Below are 19132 nucleotides of genomic sequence, written 5' to 3' on the forward strand. Positions count from 1 at the left end.
GATTTTATTTTACTTATTAATAGAATTCCACATGATATATTTCATTTCAGTAACCGTATTTCAGTAATAGTGAACTTGAAGAAGATGGCTCACACGGTATCGCACTCGACCACTGCTAAGTTTGAAAGAAAAATTAAATTCAGCTGGCAAAAACAATTGTCAATAAATTGCACAAATCAAAAGATCGGGTCCACTTCTCGTAACAACTCTCGGCGAGTCCACTGTCGTTTTCACAGCAACAGGAAGCCTCAACCCAAATTGATTTCATTCTGACAATAACGACCGCTCGTGCTTCACAAAACAATATATTTCCAATTTCCGCTTCATATTTCAGGCTTATTCTAGATATCTCGCAAGCAATGTAATATAAAATCCTCGCGTCCGTTCATACATTTTTCCTATTCGTTTTGCTGACTTCTATTTTCTTCTATAGAAAAATGCTTAGCAGATATGGAAATGGTTGTGAGAATATCTACGGTTATTAGGTTTCTAACATTTCGTTAAAAACATTATGTCTATCATGTCATGAGCATAGAAGCTATCTCTATCGAAAATTCACCTCGTGTCGTATATATTTAATATGTTCTATAATTTAGGCGGCATAAAACAGTTTCACAACAAAGTAACAATGTTACGGTTGATAAATAATTACCGATAAAAAATAAGGCCACCCGTAACGAGTTATTTTAATTATAATTATGTCCCATAAACTCCGTATAATAAACAATGGTTTTCGTAGGTCGTGGCTAGCAGTTTGCATATAAAAGTTTTGTATTTAAAACGACTCGATAACGGCCATAATGGTGTAATATAAATATTTACGTAAGCAGATTAATGTTGGATTCTGTTACTCCATTAACTGTTCGGTAATGTTGCTGTGCGGGTCATTAATTGGAAAGATATAAATTATTAAATATTGATATTGTTGACAATATGATTTTAGAGATCGACGTAAAGCTAATTAAAAATAGAAAGAACTCAAAACAGTCAGAAAAGAGTTTAATAAATACATACTAGGTTTTATTCTAGCAAATTTTGAATTATGCAGAGCATTAAAGACCCAAAATATGAAAACGCTCTGTGGAAAATATTTCCCTACAAAGGAAGCTTGCAGCTTGAAGGAGATAAATCGTTCCTTTGCCTTTTACTTCGCAACGTTAGCTCTAAGATATTTTCACGACATTTTAATTATGGCTACAAGCCGTTAATAATAAACTAGGCTATAGTTTTCAACATAGAAAGTACGTGTATTCTATTGAAATCTTATGGCATACAAATTATTCGGCTAATATATATTACTAAAATATATTACACATAATACATAAATTTGTTAAACCAGCTGATACTAAGACCTCTACAGTAAGAATCAAGATTTTTACAAAAATGTAATTTTCGACTCAAGTATATGTTGAATTTAAAGAGTGACAAAATCACCACGTCCGAAAACCGTTGAGAAGTTCCCTTATTGGGAACCGATCCTGGGTACCATCTGGTCGCCCTTATTATAATAATATATTGTCTTGGAACCTGAAGCGACGTGAAACTCTGTAGGACAAGCGGAAGTAGGTGAAATTTAACTTGCAAGATTTGATTACAAACGGACGGGACCATTGGGACAAAGGGATAAATAAAAATGGGTACATTATTCAAATAAATGACAGGACCCAGACCCAGAGGTGCATGTCGGAATATCCTGCGTAATCTGGTACCAGAAGTAAAAAAAAACTTTTTTTGAATATTCTTTATTCAATGTGGAGCGAAATTGGTACACTTGTCGCTTTGCAAAGATAAATGGGAGCAATTGGGGGAAATATTTGCCCAGGAGTGGACAATATAGGTTAAATAATAATATTCTGCCTCGAGCTAGGTATACTTAAACTTATTACTAAGTACGAGCTTATGAAACATTACTTTTAATATACTTCGATATGAATTTTGTCGTTAGTATAAGTGGGCATTATCGCAGCAAGGCACAACATAAAGACTAATAAGACTAAAGGAAAATATGAAGTAAGTTCCATGAAAAAATATTCTTCATTATTTTGCTAGAAATTCTCTAATGTTTTCACGTTATTAATTTTAGTGATAAATATTGTAGATATTAATAAAACACAGATTTGTGTAGATATTTGTATTCAGCCGTTTTTGGATAGCAGTATTATCTGAATTAGTTTGACAATGAGGTTTGAAATACAAAGGATAGTAACGTTGAAAAAACGAACATTGAATGATCATGTAATTACATGTGTTGATAATGTTTTATCAATAGTAACAATAAACTGTAAAAGATTGAGGATCTAACACAAGTATATTTTTGCATAGAAGAAATCCTCAAAAATGTGTTGTAAATGATGTTAATAATGAGAAATAAATATTTCTTTAATTACCTCTCGAAGATTTTCGTACCTCAGGTAGAATATACAAATTTTGGTCAGCAGAGGAGACGTTGAAACGAGGCGCACTAGCGGTTATCAAGCTTCTTCTTCTTCGTCCACCCCTTCTAACACTTTATTTGGGGTACTATGGGTGAACCAACATTCTGTTACAAAGTATGATCGTCTATTTACTTACCCCCCAAAGCGGGTTCAGCTCATCAGGTCTCAGTTGGAAGTATTTGTCGGCTAGAGTGAGAGGCGGCGCGGAAGCGAGACGCACGTTGGTCCAGCACCGGAGGAACTTGACGACCGACTCGAAGGTGTACAGGGCCAGCCGGTCGTTGCCGTAGTTGGACATGTGCGTCATGAACACGTTGATCTGTAGGCAATGACAACTTTTATTGATCAAGACTTCATGAATGAGTTCGAATACCAAAATTTTATTTTTTTTTAAGTATTCCGTACAACAGCGCACAATACAAAATGAGAAATAACAAGTTTTTTACATAAATGTCATTATTATCGTCAGAAAGACCCTGTTGCATTCAACGCGTGACAAAAAAATAATGTTGAAGTAAACCGTTGCGAAGTTCCCTTGTTGGTAACCGATCCTGAGTGCACCATCAGGCCATGCTTATCATAATAAATCATGCATTGTCATAGAAACTGAAGCGACGTGAAATATTTCTTGCTTGCTTGTAAAAATCGACATAACTTACTTATTACACGAAAATGTGTGAAATTTATCAAAGATACATCAACTAACACGCTCCACTTTTTAATGAAAAAATTACGCAACGTTGAAATTACAGGCGCATAATTAATAACAGATTAAATTATTATAAAGACGAATAAAAATAGCCGGGCGGAATATTCGGACGAAAATTGGCGATGGTTTATGCAAGCAGCTGATGAGCCGTGTAACGTGTAACAGGGTGAAATTGAGTGTAATCGAATAGTTCGCCGCTTCAATATACATTACGCCGTAGAAACAAATAACTAGAGGTAAACTATCGTATCAAGGCCATTGTTTGGCGTGATATCTACGACGGAATAATATATAATTTTTTTTGATTTTGTACAAAAGATATGTTGCCAAATTCAAGTATATTATACACATAAAATGAATAAGAATACATTGTATTTTAAGGATTTATATGAATAAACAGTTAGCTCTATAGTCATTATAGGCGTTTAGCTTCCTAGTTTCAGGTTTAGCCAACTTGATAGGTATAATCATACACATTGTGGAAATTCCAGTCAATATCTTCATACTATAAAATAAATTAGTATTTATTTCATCACAAATCCAATTTCAGTAGCATCAAATATTCATTAAGTTAATCCAAGATATAATCAATGAAATAAGCGAACACTGTTTAATATTTCGTTAATACGAGTACGATATAATAATCGTAGTTGTTTACATTTATATATATTGTTGTGAATGATTCCTCATTTTTGTATGTTTACTAATTTGGAATGTTTGTATGTTTTCTAAAATGAACTACGTATCAAACAAACAGATGGATGACGCCCGAATAAATTGAAATATTTAGACAAACTCCATTGTTTCTGAACAGGATGTTCAAAAATAAATCCCTAAAGATCAATCTCCAGGGAATGATTTTAAGATAAAGCGTGAAATTTTGTAATATCTGCGTTAAATTGGTTGTTGCTCGACCTGTTCGCTCGTATAACGTATAATGTAAAGGAGATGGGTATTATGGAATCATTGGAGTGAATTGGGTATTAAATTCTATAGGGGTTCTATATTTTAGATTTTATGTGTTTGCTAGAATATTGTAATATCATAGATTAATGTCTCCATCAGTTGCGCTCAGCGCTGCGTTGAGTGTGCACGTACATCGGGTCTGTTATCGTTTTTGTGGCGTAATATAAAACTACCTTCAGCTATGGAAAATAATAGTGACGGCGACATACAATTGAATAGAAGTTTGGAAGTTCAAGAAAAAACGAGCAGGCAGGAAAGTGATGTTGTTGAAGAGATAGAATGGGATGACTCAAACTTCAGGAATACTGAGAAAAGGAAGACTAGGGAAGATGAAAGTAATAGTGAGGAAGGTTTCCAAACTGTTACCCGCAGAAAGAGGGCAGCGAAGCGTTTACTGAGGAGTAACTCCCACAAGGGCCAAGTTGAACCATCAAGAGGAGAATCGCAATATATTGAAAGATATGAAGTATGTATTACTTCTTTGGAGATTTTACCTAAGCAAATGGCTATGGCAAAGTTGCTGAGAGGTGAGAATATTTCAAATATTTTGAGAATAAAATATAAAAGCCCCTATAAGGTTCTCATTCAAGTAGAAGACGAAGAGACGGCAGAAAAACTGTTAGGTTGTCAAAAAATACTTAATATGGGATGTAGATGTCAGATGACTACGGAAACCAGTTTTTGTTATGGTATTGTGAAAAATGTTGATTTAGATATGACAGAAAAAGATTTAGTGGATGTTGTAGAATCTTCAGCAGAAGTTGTCTCAATTAAACGTTTAAATCGCATTGACGCAGATGGAAAATGGGTACCGAGTGAAACAATAAGACTATGTTTTAAAGGAACCATTTTACCCCCATATATAACAGCATATGGATGTAGATTCAAGGTTGATACCTATATATTCCCTGTAACTCAATGTTCCGGGTGCTGGAAATTTGGACATGTAGTCAAGTTCTGTCCCACGAAGAAAATTGTTTGCCCTAAATGTGGAGAGAACCATGAAAATTGTGAAATTAAAGAATTTTCATGTGCCAATTGTAAAGGTTCCCACTTGGCCCTAGACAAAATATGCCCCATTTACCAAAAAGAGAAATTGATTCGCTCTATTATGAGTAAGAATAATACCACGTATAGAAAGGCATTACTTATTTATAAAGAAGAGATGGCGGAGAAAGAAGAGTCGGAGTCTGAGATCATAAACTGGGAAATGGAACTGACCCCTGCACAAGCAACTGGTATGGACACCAGCGCCTCACAGCCTGCCTCTGTCCCAATTTCCGGTACTTCTCAAAATACTTATAGCAATGTTGTAGGGGCTAAAACAATGGTCCAGCAAACGCGACTAGATAGTGAAGAAACTCCTGCCTCATATAATAAGAAGAAAAACGACAAAAAGAATAAAAAAAAGGAAGAAACGAAGGGAAATCTTTGCAACACGGAAAAATGTGCTATGGAATTCGAGGAAGTCGAAATGGGTAATAATAAAAAACAGGAATCACAACGAGCAACTCAGCAAGAAAGAAGATCAAAGTTTAGAATAATTTTTGAACGTTTTAAAGATATATTATTGTCTAATGTTTCGGTGGGAGAAAAAATTTTTTTGTTGCTTCAGTTGATTGTTGAACAATGTAAAGTTGTTTTAAAGGATATGTTTACCGATGGAGAGATGTTAGGCAAAATTTTTAAACTTTTTAATGGATAGACCTATTAAAAATTTTACTATTAATATATTACAGTGGAATGCACAAAGCCTCAGACCCAAATTGGCAAGTTTTGAAACATTATTGCAACAAGAAAAAATACACATAGCCATTTTGAGTGAAACATGGTTAGAGCCTGAAGCCTGTTTGAAGATCCACGGATATAATATTTACAGAAGGGATCGGCCTGATACCTATGGAGGAGTTGCCATCATAGTTCACAAATCGATTTCAGTACAGGTATGTCCTTTGAACTTAACTAACTCGGACATAGAAATTTTGCATATCAAAATTCTTAACTGTAGTTCTTTGGAAAATGTGTTTTCTATCTACTGCCCGCAAACTGTCGCTACTGGCCCTTCCGATTGGGATAGTATATTCTCTTTGTATTCAAAGAAAACTATAATCGCTGGGGACTTTAACGGCCATCATACTAATTGGTCATATAAGACTGATACAAGGGGAAATCAACTTCTGGACTCATCACTAGAGAACGGGTTTATATCTGTAAATGATGGAAGTCCAACAAGGATTAAACTCGTCAACGGGATCCTCCAAAAATCGTCACCCGACATAACATTTATTTCTTCAGACATTGCACTTAATAATACATGGCAAGTAAGCAACGAAAATCTAGGTAGTGATCATATTGTTGTAAAAGCTTCTTTGAGTTATCAGGATCATATTCATTTTGTTAAAAGTAGGAATTACAAGAGTGCTAACTGGGAGGCTTATAGGGACCATTTAAAAGATACTTTCTGTATACCTCACCTCAATTTCGAAAATATTCAAGAAAAATATGATTATTTTCTTGAGAAGGTCAACGAATCCGTCAATAAGCATATTCCCTTTAAGAAGGTATGTACAGATCCCAAGTCTAAATTTAAGCCAAGGGACTACTGGAACTCTGATCTCTCTAAAGTTATTGCCCAACGTAGATTAGCGCTAAAAGAATTTCGGCGTAATCCTACTCCTTCGAATCTTTCACTATTGGAAAATAAAATAATTGAAAGCAGAAAGTGTATTCAAAATGCTAAGTTCAGATGTTACCAGAAATTCTGTGACAATTTAGATGGGCAAACGTCTCCTCAGGAAATGTGGAGGCAAATGCGTTGGATTAAGGGATATCAAAACCAAAGATCAAATATATCTGACGAAAATAAGGAGAAGTTATTATGCTCTCTTACACCTGATTTCGTAGCTAATAGAGAATATTTAAGTAAACCTACTATTACGAGTAATAATACACAGTTAGACTCTAAATTTACGTTGAGTGAGTTTAAAAACTGCTTGAAAAGAAAAGATACAGCTCCCGGCGACGATGGAATAACATATTCCATGATTTTTCACATGCCTGATAATGCGAAGTTGTTTTTATTGAATATTTTTAATGACATTTTCTGTACTGGTCATGTACCCCGTCAATGGCGGGATATTAATATAATTCCTATCCCCAAACAAGGTAGTGTAGTGACAGAAAATCCAAAGTTAAGACCAATATCTTTGATTTCATGTATCTGTAAGATTTTCCACGCCATGATTTCAAGAAGACTCGAATGGTTCAGTGAGAAAAAATCGATACTATCCGTAAATACAGTAGGATTCAGACGTGGACATTCTTGTTTAGACTGCCTTTCACGACTTGTCACTTATATTCAAATAGGATTTGCTAAAAGTCAACCAACACTAGCTTGTTTCCTTGATGTAGAAAATGCCTACAATAATATATTAATAGGAAAGCTTATTAATTTGCTTGATGAACTTAATATTGGGGCTAATATTTGTAATTATCTGTGGTCGTTTCTTACCGAGAGACACCTGTCGGTGCCAAATGAAAATAAGGATAAAATGGTTACCAGATGGACTAATAGAGGCTTAGCGCAAGGTGACCCTTTGTCTCCTCTTTTATTTAATTTGGCCACTTATAAAATTTGTCAGCAAATACAAAATGTTATTGTTGGTCAGTATGCAGATGATTTTGTATTGTATTTCAGTCATAAGGATTTCAGTTGTTGTGAGGATGAAATTCAAGCCGCTTTGGATGTAACCGTATCTCTTTTAAATGATTTGGGATTGGAGCTATCTTCAAGTAAGACAAAACTATGTGTATTCAGTAGAGGTCGTAGGCAGCTGGTACCCAATGTTAAAATAAATTCGGTGACATTATCTTCCAGCGAGTGTATAAAATATTTGGGACTATGGTTGGACAAAAAACTACTGTGGAGCAAGCATATCAATGAAGTAAGCGAAAAATGTTTAAAATTTTTGAACATTTTAAAAGTACTAACAGGGTCATCTTGGGGAGTACATCCTAATCATATGCGAAAATTATATTTATCACTTATTAGAAGCAGACTGGACTATGGAAGTGGCTTGTTTGGAAATAGTGCTCAAACACATTTAAAAAAATTAGACAAGGTTCAAAATCAGGCTTTAAGAATCATAGGAGGTTTCCTTAAGAGCACGCCCATACATGTGATGGAGAGTGAATTAAGTATACCTCCCCTGTATATAAGAAGAGTTCAGTTGACATACAAACATTGTTTGAAATTTCAATCAATTTCAGAAAACGAAAGTGTAAACCTTCTTGATAAGTTAAGTACTCTGTGTCAATTTAAATACTGGAAGAAAAAAAAGAAACCACTGCTAGTAGAATGTTATGAAAAAACCAAACATGAGATTATCCATTCATCTGCTCCTCTGGAAATGTTTACTTTGAATACTTGGGTCTCAAGCATAGAGTACAAGATTGAGATTAATTTAAAAGCCGTCAAACAGGCAAAAGCGTCTTACGACGCGAGTGTCCTCAAGTTTGAAATAATGAATGAAATCCAAGAGAAATATCGTGGATGGCACATGTTGTTCACTGACGGGTCGAAAAGTGATGAAGGGGCAGGTGCGGCTTTTTACGACTGCACCACCAATTTCTCTGAAGGTTTTAAGGTCGATCCCTGTCTGTCTATAATGTCCGTTGAACTCATTGCAATTTTAAAGGCAGTATCGTACATAAGAGGGCTGGGTATACAAAGATGTGTCATCTTCACTGATAGCAAAAGTGCGCTTCAACACCTGGCTCGATGCGCCTCTGGAAATAGCAGAGGTATATCGATAGCCTACGATATTTTGGCACTTTTGTATGAAGTAGTTCAAACCGATGTTGAGTTAAGATTGCAATGGGTTCCATCTCATATAGGTTTGGTGGGCAATGAGAAGGTTGACTCATTAGCAAAAGAAGCAAGGACCAGTGGTTCTAGCACTACTATTTCACCGGATTATGTAGAAAAGTTTTCTAAATTCAAAAATATTACCTACAATTTATGGAAAGAATATTTTAACCGTAGATCATTGGAGAAAGGAATTTGGTATAAAACGCTACAGAGTCAACCTCCTCAAGTGCCTTGGTTTAGTAATGTAAAACTTAGTAGAAATTTAATTAAAGTAGCATTTAGACTTAGTTCTGGTCATTATTTATGTAATAAGTTTAAATTTATGATGAAAAAATCAGATACTCCTAACTGTGAAAGATGTGGTGTTTTAGAAGATGTACAACATATACTCATTGATTGTATTAAATATAAGTGTGAAAGGGATCAACTAGTGAGAGAATTAATGTTAAACTACAATGATGTGGGACTTGCCCAGTCAATATTGTCAAAACCTAACTCGATAGTTGCAAGAAAATTTTACGAGTTTGTGTTTATATTTTCTCAGAAGTAGATCTCTTAATTAGGGTACGATAGGGCTGACATGCCATTAAGGAAAAAGCCCTGTAAAAAAAAAAATAAAGAGAAAAAAAAAAAAATAGATTAATGTCTGATTTTTTTATTGTTAGGAGTAGTTAATGTAGAGCAATATTAAAAAAAGAACATTTATAATAAAATAAAACAAGTGCTTGTTGTAGAGCTCGCTGGAGAATTTTTCGTGAAATAAAAATAAGATTTCCTACTGGTTGATGCAGCTATTAGTGAGGCGTAACCTGTTGAATATTTGAGAGTCGATGTCTTAGAGCACTCACCGGGTTGTTGATGAGAGTCTGGAAGAGCTCGCCGCCCTGTATGGAGCGGTCGAGCCGTTGTCTGCCGCCCGGGTACCTCTCCAGTAGCAGCGTGTGTGTGAACAGGCCGCAAGTCTGCCGGGGCAACACCATCACATCATGGTGGCGGAAGCCACGGCGTAACCTATAGAAAAAAGTTAAGTAAATACTAGAAGACATTAGATAAACTAGAATGTATGGTAAAGTAGAGGAGAGGCCTTTTCCTAGCAATGGCTAATAAAAAACTATAGGCTAATTAAAAAAAAAACATTACGTTTTAAAATTCGAACTTCGTAGATATTTTTGTATTAGTAGGAAAAAAAATACAGTTCTACTTTAAAATTTCTAACTGTATGTTTCAGAATTATTATCTGCTGCAATTTAAAAAACTGAGTAAGATTTAGATTATTGATTATAAAAGCATAAAATACATAACGTATGCGAATGCACCATATACCTAGCGGATTTTGAATAAATATACGATTGTTAAACAAAATAAAAATCATATAAAAATATGTTGGCATCGATATACTTGCAATGTTACAGTAGTATCATATCATATATCATAGAACAGATTTTTTCAGTACCATTATGACCGATTTCAAATTGGTATGTAGATCACGCTTCGGAAGTGCAGGACGGGTGTCAAAGCTCGCATCGGAGTCCCGCACACCCATTTTTCATTCAACTGACAGTTAATAATATGTACGTATAGGCATTATGACTGTTATAATTTGTAATTTATTAGTTAGGTTTGTATTACTAGCTGATATATTTGATGACATATGTGCATAATTTAAATATCGAATCAATGTCGGCGATGTATTTTATAGTTTAATCAACAATACAGTCCACATAACATAAGAATTGGTACAGAAACAACAGAGCTGAAACCAAATGCATTCCAATTTTGAATGTTCGCATTACATAAAGTATACAAAACTGCTACATGTTGCAGATTGAAACGGCATCCGGCGAGCCCTAATCAATACGATTGCATGCGCATATTGGTAGTAACACAATTATTGGAATATCATTGTCTGCGGTTGTGTCCAGAGATGCTCTCTGTTGTATCTTCGCGAGTCTGTGGTCGAAACTAGTTTGTGCTAGTTTAGACCGATGTTGCTACGCTTATTGCAAGCATAATCGTTGTCATTGTGGTGAGTAGATACGCTATTAGACAATTATTTGTTATGCATTATATGCGGGCGTTAATCTACAGCTCTAATTACGAGTTAAGGGAGTAAATAGGTCTGAGAGAAAAGAATGAGGGCGAAGTTTTCGATGAAAAATTATGTCGCTGTTTTGTTTGGTGTTCAACAGACAGTTATAAAGTATACATTAAGATGGAACTAAAAAATCTAAAAAGAAATAAATGAATCGATACGTCACAGCGTGCCACAGTTAGTATTTTTATTTCTTCTTCTTGCTTATTCCTTTATTTGGGTTCAGCTCTTCTCGTACTTTACGTTAGTAGTTTTTAATTATACGTTAGTAGTTTTTAATTATAAGTATAAAACTGTAGCTATATTCAATTACTCGCCCAATGTTTTTGAATAAAGTAAAATTCACAAAAAATAAAAAAATAAAGTTAGATAGTCAATAGCTTAACTATGTTCATCTCGCATTCACTTCGCGCACCCCGCACGTAAAAATAAGTAATCTCTCACCTCGCCGGTCTAAGATGGGGGTATTCTTCGGTGCTAGTAACCCTGACATCCCACACCTTCCTCCAGGCTTCATACAGCGGCTCGTGCACAGGGTACACTCCGGAGTGGTGGGGCGACACGGAGTAGCACGAGTTGGTGGGGATGCCGTGTTCGATGGCGAATTGCTTGTTCAGCATCATCTCAGCTTCCAGTTGGGACACGTTCGTGTACAGGTGAGGTTGCTGGTGGTTCCACATGTGACAGAACCTAGGAAATTATAAATTACTTTAAAACTAGGTCAGTGTAAAATTGCTTATTGCTGTTTGGCTAGATTGTAATGATATTAGTATATTTATTACTAGCATTTTGATCTTGGCTTCGCCCGCGTGAATTTAAAATAATAAATTCATAATAACAGTCTCAATTTAATTCACTATAAAGTTGTTTTAGTGATAAACTTAAATCATTATAAAGAGGTCGGTCATAAAACTCAGAGTGAAAATGCAGCTGCCGGAGTCACTAGTATATTTTCGAGATTTACTTTTTATTCGCTTGAAGTTATAACAGAAACAGAATACGCTGACAACAGAGCAGTGCAGATGGATAAAAAGACAAATACTACGCTCGCGTCAAGCTCGTTACATGTTAATAAACAAACAAAATAAAACTCGTTAACGCTTCCTCGAAATTCCGGGCTAGCTACATAGGGAGATAACACGGCGAGCGCTATATTAAAATCGTAACTAACAATCGTGTGCGACCGAATGTCAACTCGAGTGAACATCGAATAGAGTGAGCTGTAATAGAGCAATTTTAACAGTGACTGAATTGATTGCAATATAACTTGTTGAACTGAACTTTATTAAAGTATGGTTGGAAATCATAACTTCCGTCCAAACGTTAACTTCAACAAGGACGTAAAATACCTATAAATCGTATTTAAAAGTTCAAAGGTAAGGTATGTAACCGATACTAAAAGTTCAAAGGTGGCACAAGTATCGCTTCTGCGTATCGATTGTACAAATACATACAACGTTAGTAAACAATTTTCTAAAAGGTAAATACATGTGTGACGAGCTTGTTAGCGTTTCGGTACGGAATATTGAAAATGGAAGAGTCAATGCCCGTACTACGTTTTGTCGTAAAGTTTCTTTTTCATCGTTACACGTAGGATTGGCGTAAGCTCGCATCTACATGGCACAGACTTCTATGTACACTGCAACGAAACTTTTTAGATTTTCAACTATCGTGCACTACAATCACGTTCTTGATTCGCTTTGATAACAAAGTTAGGTAAAGGAAAAGATTGTGTTGACAAGTTCAACAATCGCATTTTCTCTTCCTTTAATTCAAAATGACAGATGGATTGTAATTTTTAGTTTGTCAAAACTTTCAACTGTTAAAAAACTTCTGATACTTTCCCGGGTAAAAATTATGCATAATTTTGTTGTTACATTGGCACTTCCTCATATTAGAAAATAGTTTTTATCCAACAGACGAAATACATGACATATTATCATGAAAATACAAGCGGGTACACAATAGCAATATGGCGCTATACACGAGTAACATACACAAGTCCTTTTACCAATAAAGATAAGCTTTGAAAAGTGACTGTCGTCGGCTTGGGCCTTTGTACTGTTGACATTTCAAAGAGCCTGACTTATGGTGCGTTTGCGCTAGAATACATTGGTTTCATAAAAATATTATCACTTTACATGATGGTAGACTTAAGATGAAATGATTCGACCTACCTATATCCAAAAGCATCCGTGTGAGAAATGGCTATCCTCACTTGAGTAGTAAGTTGTTAGATACCTCTCTAGATATAAATAATGTCTAAATTATTTAAATGGATAGTGCGATGCTAGATTTGACCATAAATATAAGAAATCAGAATCACTCGTTGATAAACTAGTATACCAGAACGGTTAAATACGAGTAAGCAGTGGTAAACTTGACATACCAAGTGAAATGTTGTCTATTCTTGAGTCGTATTCTCGTGGTAGTACTGAAAAAAAAAGAATCTTGCTTCATTATGAAAATAAGTAACACGACTTACCAAGTGAAATGCTCTCTGTTCTTGAGCAACGCGTCGTCGCCTCTGTTCTCGGGCGTGGTCCCGTGGTGGTAGTACTTGGCGCTGAAGCCCAAGTTGAACTTGAATCCAGGTACAAGCCGTTGCAGCGCCGTCTGCGAAGCCAGGAGGGCTGCCACGTCCTCTTCGTGAAGACGAGTACCTTTGATACAAATTATTATTATTTGCGAATGCTTTCTCATTCAACATAAAACAACAAATTTAGAGGTAGGCTCTAATCCATTTTGTTTATTTTCGGCGTTGTCTTAGCAAAGCTGACCTCGATTGAGATTAGTGGACAAAGGTGCAGCATACTTTGAACGTCTCCGCAGGAATTCTTCCTGCCCAGCAACTCTGCACACCTTGCGTAATTCTACACTTCTTAATTACACTGATTAATGCGATTAGATTTCTGTCAAAATTCAGGTATTTTTCTAAAATTTTCATTTAGAATGCATATTAAAAAAAATCTACACTCTCGTTGTTTTTTCTTCAAAGATTTCACGCGATGATAAATGTTTGCCGCCGGGTTACGAAGAAGTAACATTATAAAATCGAGCCGGAAGATCATTTCGTATAACGAGTCCAGAATAGAACAGTGAGTAAAAATAGGTTGCGGGTGGGTGTGTATATGTGTAAAATAATTGTCGTGAAAACTATTTTAACATTCTATACTTTTCCAATCTCAGAAACAGATATCAATTGTAAATTATTAAAAACCCCTTTTCTTGATCAACTTTTACAATTTGGATTGGTTATATTATTTAGTAAATATAATTTAACATTTGTTTATTTATACGAAGTATTTAGGTATTGTCGTTCAATTGTTTTTAAATCGTTTCCAGACTACTATAGAATCAAACGAACCCTAAATTCGCAGTACAGATATTACATATTACAAAGCACATTCTAACTAATAGGAACAAATTACTGAATTTCTTAAATATCAAACCATGTAGCAGGATAAGAGCAGCATCAATTATTCTGAGATTTAAATTTCAAGCTCGCAGTCTGTCGGATGCAGCTGCCGTCAGTACATGTAGCGTCAGCCGTCAAAATAGCGCTCCATTTAAACTTAAATGAACCGTTTAAAGTTTATTCATTACGCGTGGTACACGTCACCGTTTTCCGTCGGTCAGAGATTAATCTGCCGGGTGGAGCTGTATTAGGCCTAAATCAATTCCTATATAGAAGTTACGCTGTAATATGTAGAGGATTAGGACCGGATTTGACATTTTGAACGAACATGATGGCCATTATGGCCATATATTATGATCTTTTGATATAAGATTAATATAAGATGTGGTTTTGTGGTGGATAAAATGGTTTTCTCACAATACTCTCAAAATACTTCTAATATACCACGACCGTATGTGTACTATGTACCTCTATATTCCAGATATTCTACCAGTACACCAAATTTCATCAAAATACTTCAAATTAAATTTTTGATTTTTTATCAAACATCCCACTCACTTTTAAACTTTCGCATTTATGACAACAGGATGGCATTTGTGTGCTTTCACAAAAACTTGGTTTTTATTACCTCTCTCTCCAACAAAGATGTCATCAATATCCACGAGTATCCACCTCTCGAGACTGAGGCTGAGTTGACCATGACTCAGGTAGCTCAACGCGTCCAAGAACAGCAGTCGATGCAGCCAGAACTGTAAGCCCGACCCGAATAGTACTCGTTGTACACCATCCAAGCGCCCGTGGTCTTGCATCACAGTTGCCAGGGGTATTCTCTCTTCTGTGGACAGAGATAGCTGTATAAATAAATTTTGATTTTCAGTAATTCCTAAAAAATCCTTAAGAGTAGCAAAACTAGTAAACATTAAAAGGTCTTTATATATTTAATTAGCCCAGCCTAGACAATATGAAGCATAAATAAAGTACAATTGTAAAGTCCAATTATATTAAGCAAAGAACTATCATTCAAACGTTCCACTCGTAAACTAGCTATTAACACATGAAAATTACACAGCAACCCTAAGCAATTGTTCACACAACATCATACAATGGTTACGGTCGCCCTAATTATAGTTTCCGATATCGCTAATTGATATAACTCACGCCCAATATGCCGCCGTCATGGGGAATAAGGGCACATCTGACATTTTTAAAGCTAATTTTCGAAAGTATCGTAGTATCAAAAGGTGATTATAAATATGTATATTACGCAATATCGAAAAAAAGCCAGATACGTCTTTTTGACGTACGATAGTTCAGCAGTACCTATGGCCTAATTAGTTACGGTAATTCCCGCATATGCGCGCAAACACGATCATTCCCGAAAGTATTTCGTTTCCCATGAATGTTGTATTCCCATGAATTATGAGGAGGCTGAATTTGCTTCAGCTTGATAGTTGAGTTCTAAAACTTACGTTATACGTCACTGTAACTAAAGTATGTGTTTTTATGAATTTTTGTTTTCCAAAATTTATTAATCTAATTATATAATTATCTGATATAGTACAATATCGGAAAATGGAACTAAGGTAAGCTCCACGATCTTTGGGTTAAAAACCTATAAAATAAAATAAAACAATATTAAAATAATCTCAATGGCTGAATTTCGTGGATATTTCAGGTGAAATTTAAAATTCGCGCGTAACGAGCAGACGTAGCACTTTGTGTCAGCGTGTTAGTGCACAAAATATTCCTTTTCATCGCAGAACATTTCCATTTCACGGCAAAGGTGGAGTTCGGCTGAGGTTCACTAATTTCACAACGAACCCTAACAAGAGGACACTGCTAAAAGGGTTGTTCCCTAATGGAAACCAAAAACACGCTAGCATATTTTGAGCCCACCTGTATTTTACGATCGCAGAAATAAAAAGAACTTTATACGAACATTGTAATGTCAACGAGAAAACTCGCTCAATGAGTGCTAATAAGATTATTTTTTCATTTCATTTTGTATCTTTACAAACAATGGAAACGAGTCAAAACAATATTCAGGTGCGGAACGAAAATAAACGCTTATTTATAGACGTAAGAGAAATATAAATTTTCGTAACCTTCTTGCTTTTATTATACCAGTTTTAAATGTGGCATTGCTATACTTACATAGATGTCGAGAAGTGAAATTAAACTCTGAAAATGTACATGAGGACATTTGGATTTCGGACATTTTCTAATATCTATTAAAAGATAGGGATATGATATGATAGGGACCAACACTGTTCAAATGAGTTTCTTTCGGCATTTCTTCTCAGCAGTGGTCGTTCCGAAATGCCAGTAGTTTGTAGCTTGTGAGAAATAACTATAAATATAAAGATTGACGAGAAAAAGTGCCTGTGAAGGTCTAATTTCTGAATAAATGATTTGAATTTGAATTTAAAAGTTGGACAATTATGTAGTTATACATCAAACACGTCGTAATACTGTCCTAATCAGTTCAGGTTATTTTACAACTAGTGGCAGCGTTCGGATAATCTATTGCTTACCAGTGGAAGCGTAGTCGTCCTGCCTCAGCGCCCACGCTACGGGTTCGTACGTGGAGCTGTTAGCTCGGAATACCGTCCAGTGGTCACCAGGTAAGGCTCCCCACGCGGTCTCACCAGCGCGGGCCAGCCGGAGCACTGGAGACGCGGGATTCAGTGTGGCATCCTAAATTAATAAAATCGTTCAGATATCTCAAAATTACTTAGGGTTTTTTAATTAAATAAAACGTAAGAAAATACCGAATATGTGAACAGTTGGACTTACGTCCTTTACAGGTTTTGCTTTTTAATTTTTGTTACGTGTGTTACGGAGCTGTTTGATAGAGAGAAACATTTGTCATTTTAATTAAGTTAAATACAATAAAAATGTTACTAAGGAATGCGTTCCATAACATCTAAATTTGTAATCTCAATATTGAACAGATATAGTAAAAATTTAAAATATTATAAGCTTCACATAAAATAGTATAAATATAAAGGAAACGTGGTTTGTCTACTTCAAATGTATATCGTCTTATCTAGTTGATTCGTCTGCTAAATAGCCCGAATACTAATAGGGGCTTAAATAATAACAAATTAACTGCCCTTAGTAACAGGGTTTTGTTTGGCAAGCCTTGGGTACGGAGCCCATGCTTCGCTTAGATAGCAACTTAAGCAAGTACTCTGCTAGCTCTGAGTAACGTAGTTAAAATCTATGCTATGGAAGTTATCAACGTGTCTTGTATTAGACTACATTGAATTTACTTGATAAGAAAGTTCTACCGTGAGTATCTCTATATTACTTCCTGGGTTCAAATTAATAATTTATACAACTAGCTTAGAGTATAATTACATAAATAAGATTTTATTCAATAATGTAATTTTTGACACAAGCTTGTATATTGGTCAAAGAGATTTTATTGCATAAAACACACAAAAAAAACATGTTCGTTTCGGTTGTTTTTTCCTCAGCCATTGAGGATATATACTTCAAAATTGGGTTGCGAGATTCATCTGAACTCGTATATAACATACAACAACGTGTATAACAAATTAAGTAAAGTCTTGTAAAAAAGTACTGAATGATCTTTACCTTCAACCTAAGGTTGGTATGCATAAAGAGAGGGAACCCTTTAAGCTGTGCGCCGACCAAAGTCTCTTCACCAGGGGTAGCGAACCCCACAACGCCCACGGAGTACTCCCGGCAGTATTTGTCCAGAAGCTCCCTATTCCACTTGTCCATGTTCGCGTATTTTGACAGCGATTCGAAGACGATGACGCCGTAGCGCCCCTTGTCCAAAGTGGTAAGGACGGGCAAGCTCTTGCCTGCTACTTCCACCTTGTACCTGTTAAACAAAGCAGCATATAATATGCATGCGTATATATTTTTACGCTCCCGACGACCGAGGTTTGTTTCTTTTAAAAATATATTATAGCATAACGTATTTCGTACTATGTGGGAATCGTCAATCACATGAACTGATCCCAAAGGCAAGAAGAGATGCAATCATATATTAAATAAATTAAATAAATATTATCATGGATAAAGTATTTTAAATAATTCACAGCATAAACCTTCACAATCGGTTTATCCATGATACGAGTATCGAATGTCGGCGGAGTTTCAATTATTTTCTTTATTTGCATAATAATAAATTAAACGAGGTTATTTACCATTGAAACTGGAGCACGCCATCGCTTCCAGGTTGACGTTAAAGAATTAATGTGACACGCCTGGCGACGTTTCCAAATAAATTTCGCGCCAGTTCAAAGGAGTCGACTGGCACGCCAGTTAAAATTGGATCTAGGCCCGAAAACAAGTGCCGGATAAATTTAATTCATTTCATTTGACATGATGGTCGTTGGCACATTCATTAATTAGACTCATTAATCATAGCCCTTTAACAACTCTTGTTATTTTTTTAAACACGCCTTTATTTACGCACAAAGATCTCAGGCTTCTTTTTCATCTGTCTCGATCCCAACAAGTGGTTAGCATAGGTCTAACGAAACTAAATTACCTGTATAATAATACAAATTCAAGACTTGAAATTAACACAATACTATTTGTGCTAGAAGTTTAAAGATGATCATATCGATAATAACAAACAAAGCTTGCATACTAATACACT

The 19132-nt window shown here is 35.5% G+C and overlaps 1 protein-coding gene and 1 long non-coding RNA gene across 2 annotated transcripts in view; one reads left to right on the forward strand and one right to left on the reverse strand.

Annotated features, from left to right (window-relative positions):
- Positions 1 to 19132, reverse strand: part of sfl (sulfateless) — a 102778-nt gene that overhangs the window by 12393 nt on the left and 71253 nt on the right. Inside the window, exons 4-10 of the mRNA XM_053746249.2 lie at positions 18094 to 18346; positions 17025 to 17187; positions 15119 to 15325; positions 13558 to 13735; positions 11517 to 11762; positions 9829 to 9991; positions 2572 to 2754 (exon numbers count right to left, since the gene is read on the reverse strand). Of these exons, the coding sequence (XP_053602224.1) occupies positions 2572 to 2754; positions 9829 to 9991; positions 11517 to 11762; positions 13558 to 13735; positions 15119 to 15325; positions 17025 to 17187; positions 18094 to 18346 (1393 nt within the window). The remainder of the gene's footprint in view (positions 1 to 2571; positions 2755 to 9828; positions 9992 to 11516; positions 11763 to 13557; positions 13736 to 15118; positions 15326 to 17024; positions 17188 to 18093; positions 18347 to 19132) is intronic.
- On the forward strand, positions 5571 to 8453 carry LOC135309737 (uncharacterized). Its single transcript, XR_010369923.1, has 2 exons — positions 5571 to 6053; positions 7808 to 8453. It is a non-coding gene; the product is annotated as an uncharacterized LOC135309737 (long non-coding RNA).

The sequence above is a fragment of the Plodia interpunctella genome, chromosome 6, assembly GCF_027563975.2.
Source record: "Plodia interpunctella isolate USDA-ARS_2022_Savannah chromosome 6, ilPloInte3.2, whole genome shotgun sequence".
NCBI classification, from domain to species: domain Eukaryota; kingdom Metazoa; phylum Arthropoda; class Insecta; order Lepidoptera; family Pyralidae; genus Plodia; species Plodia interpunctella.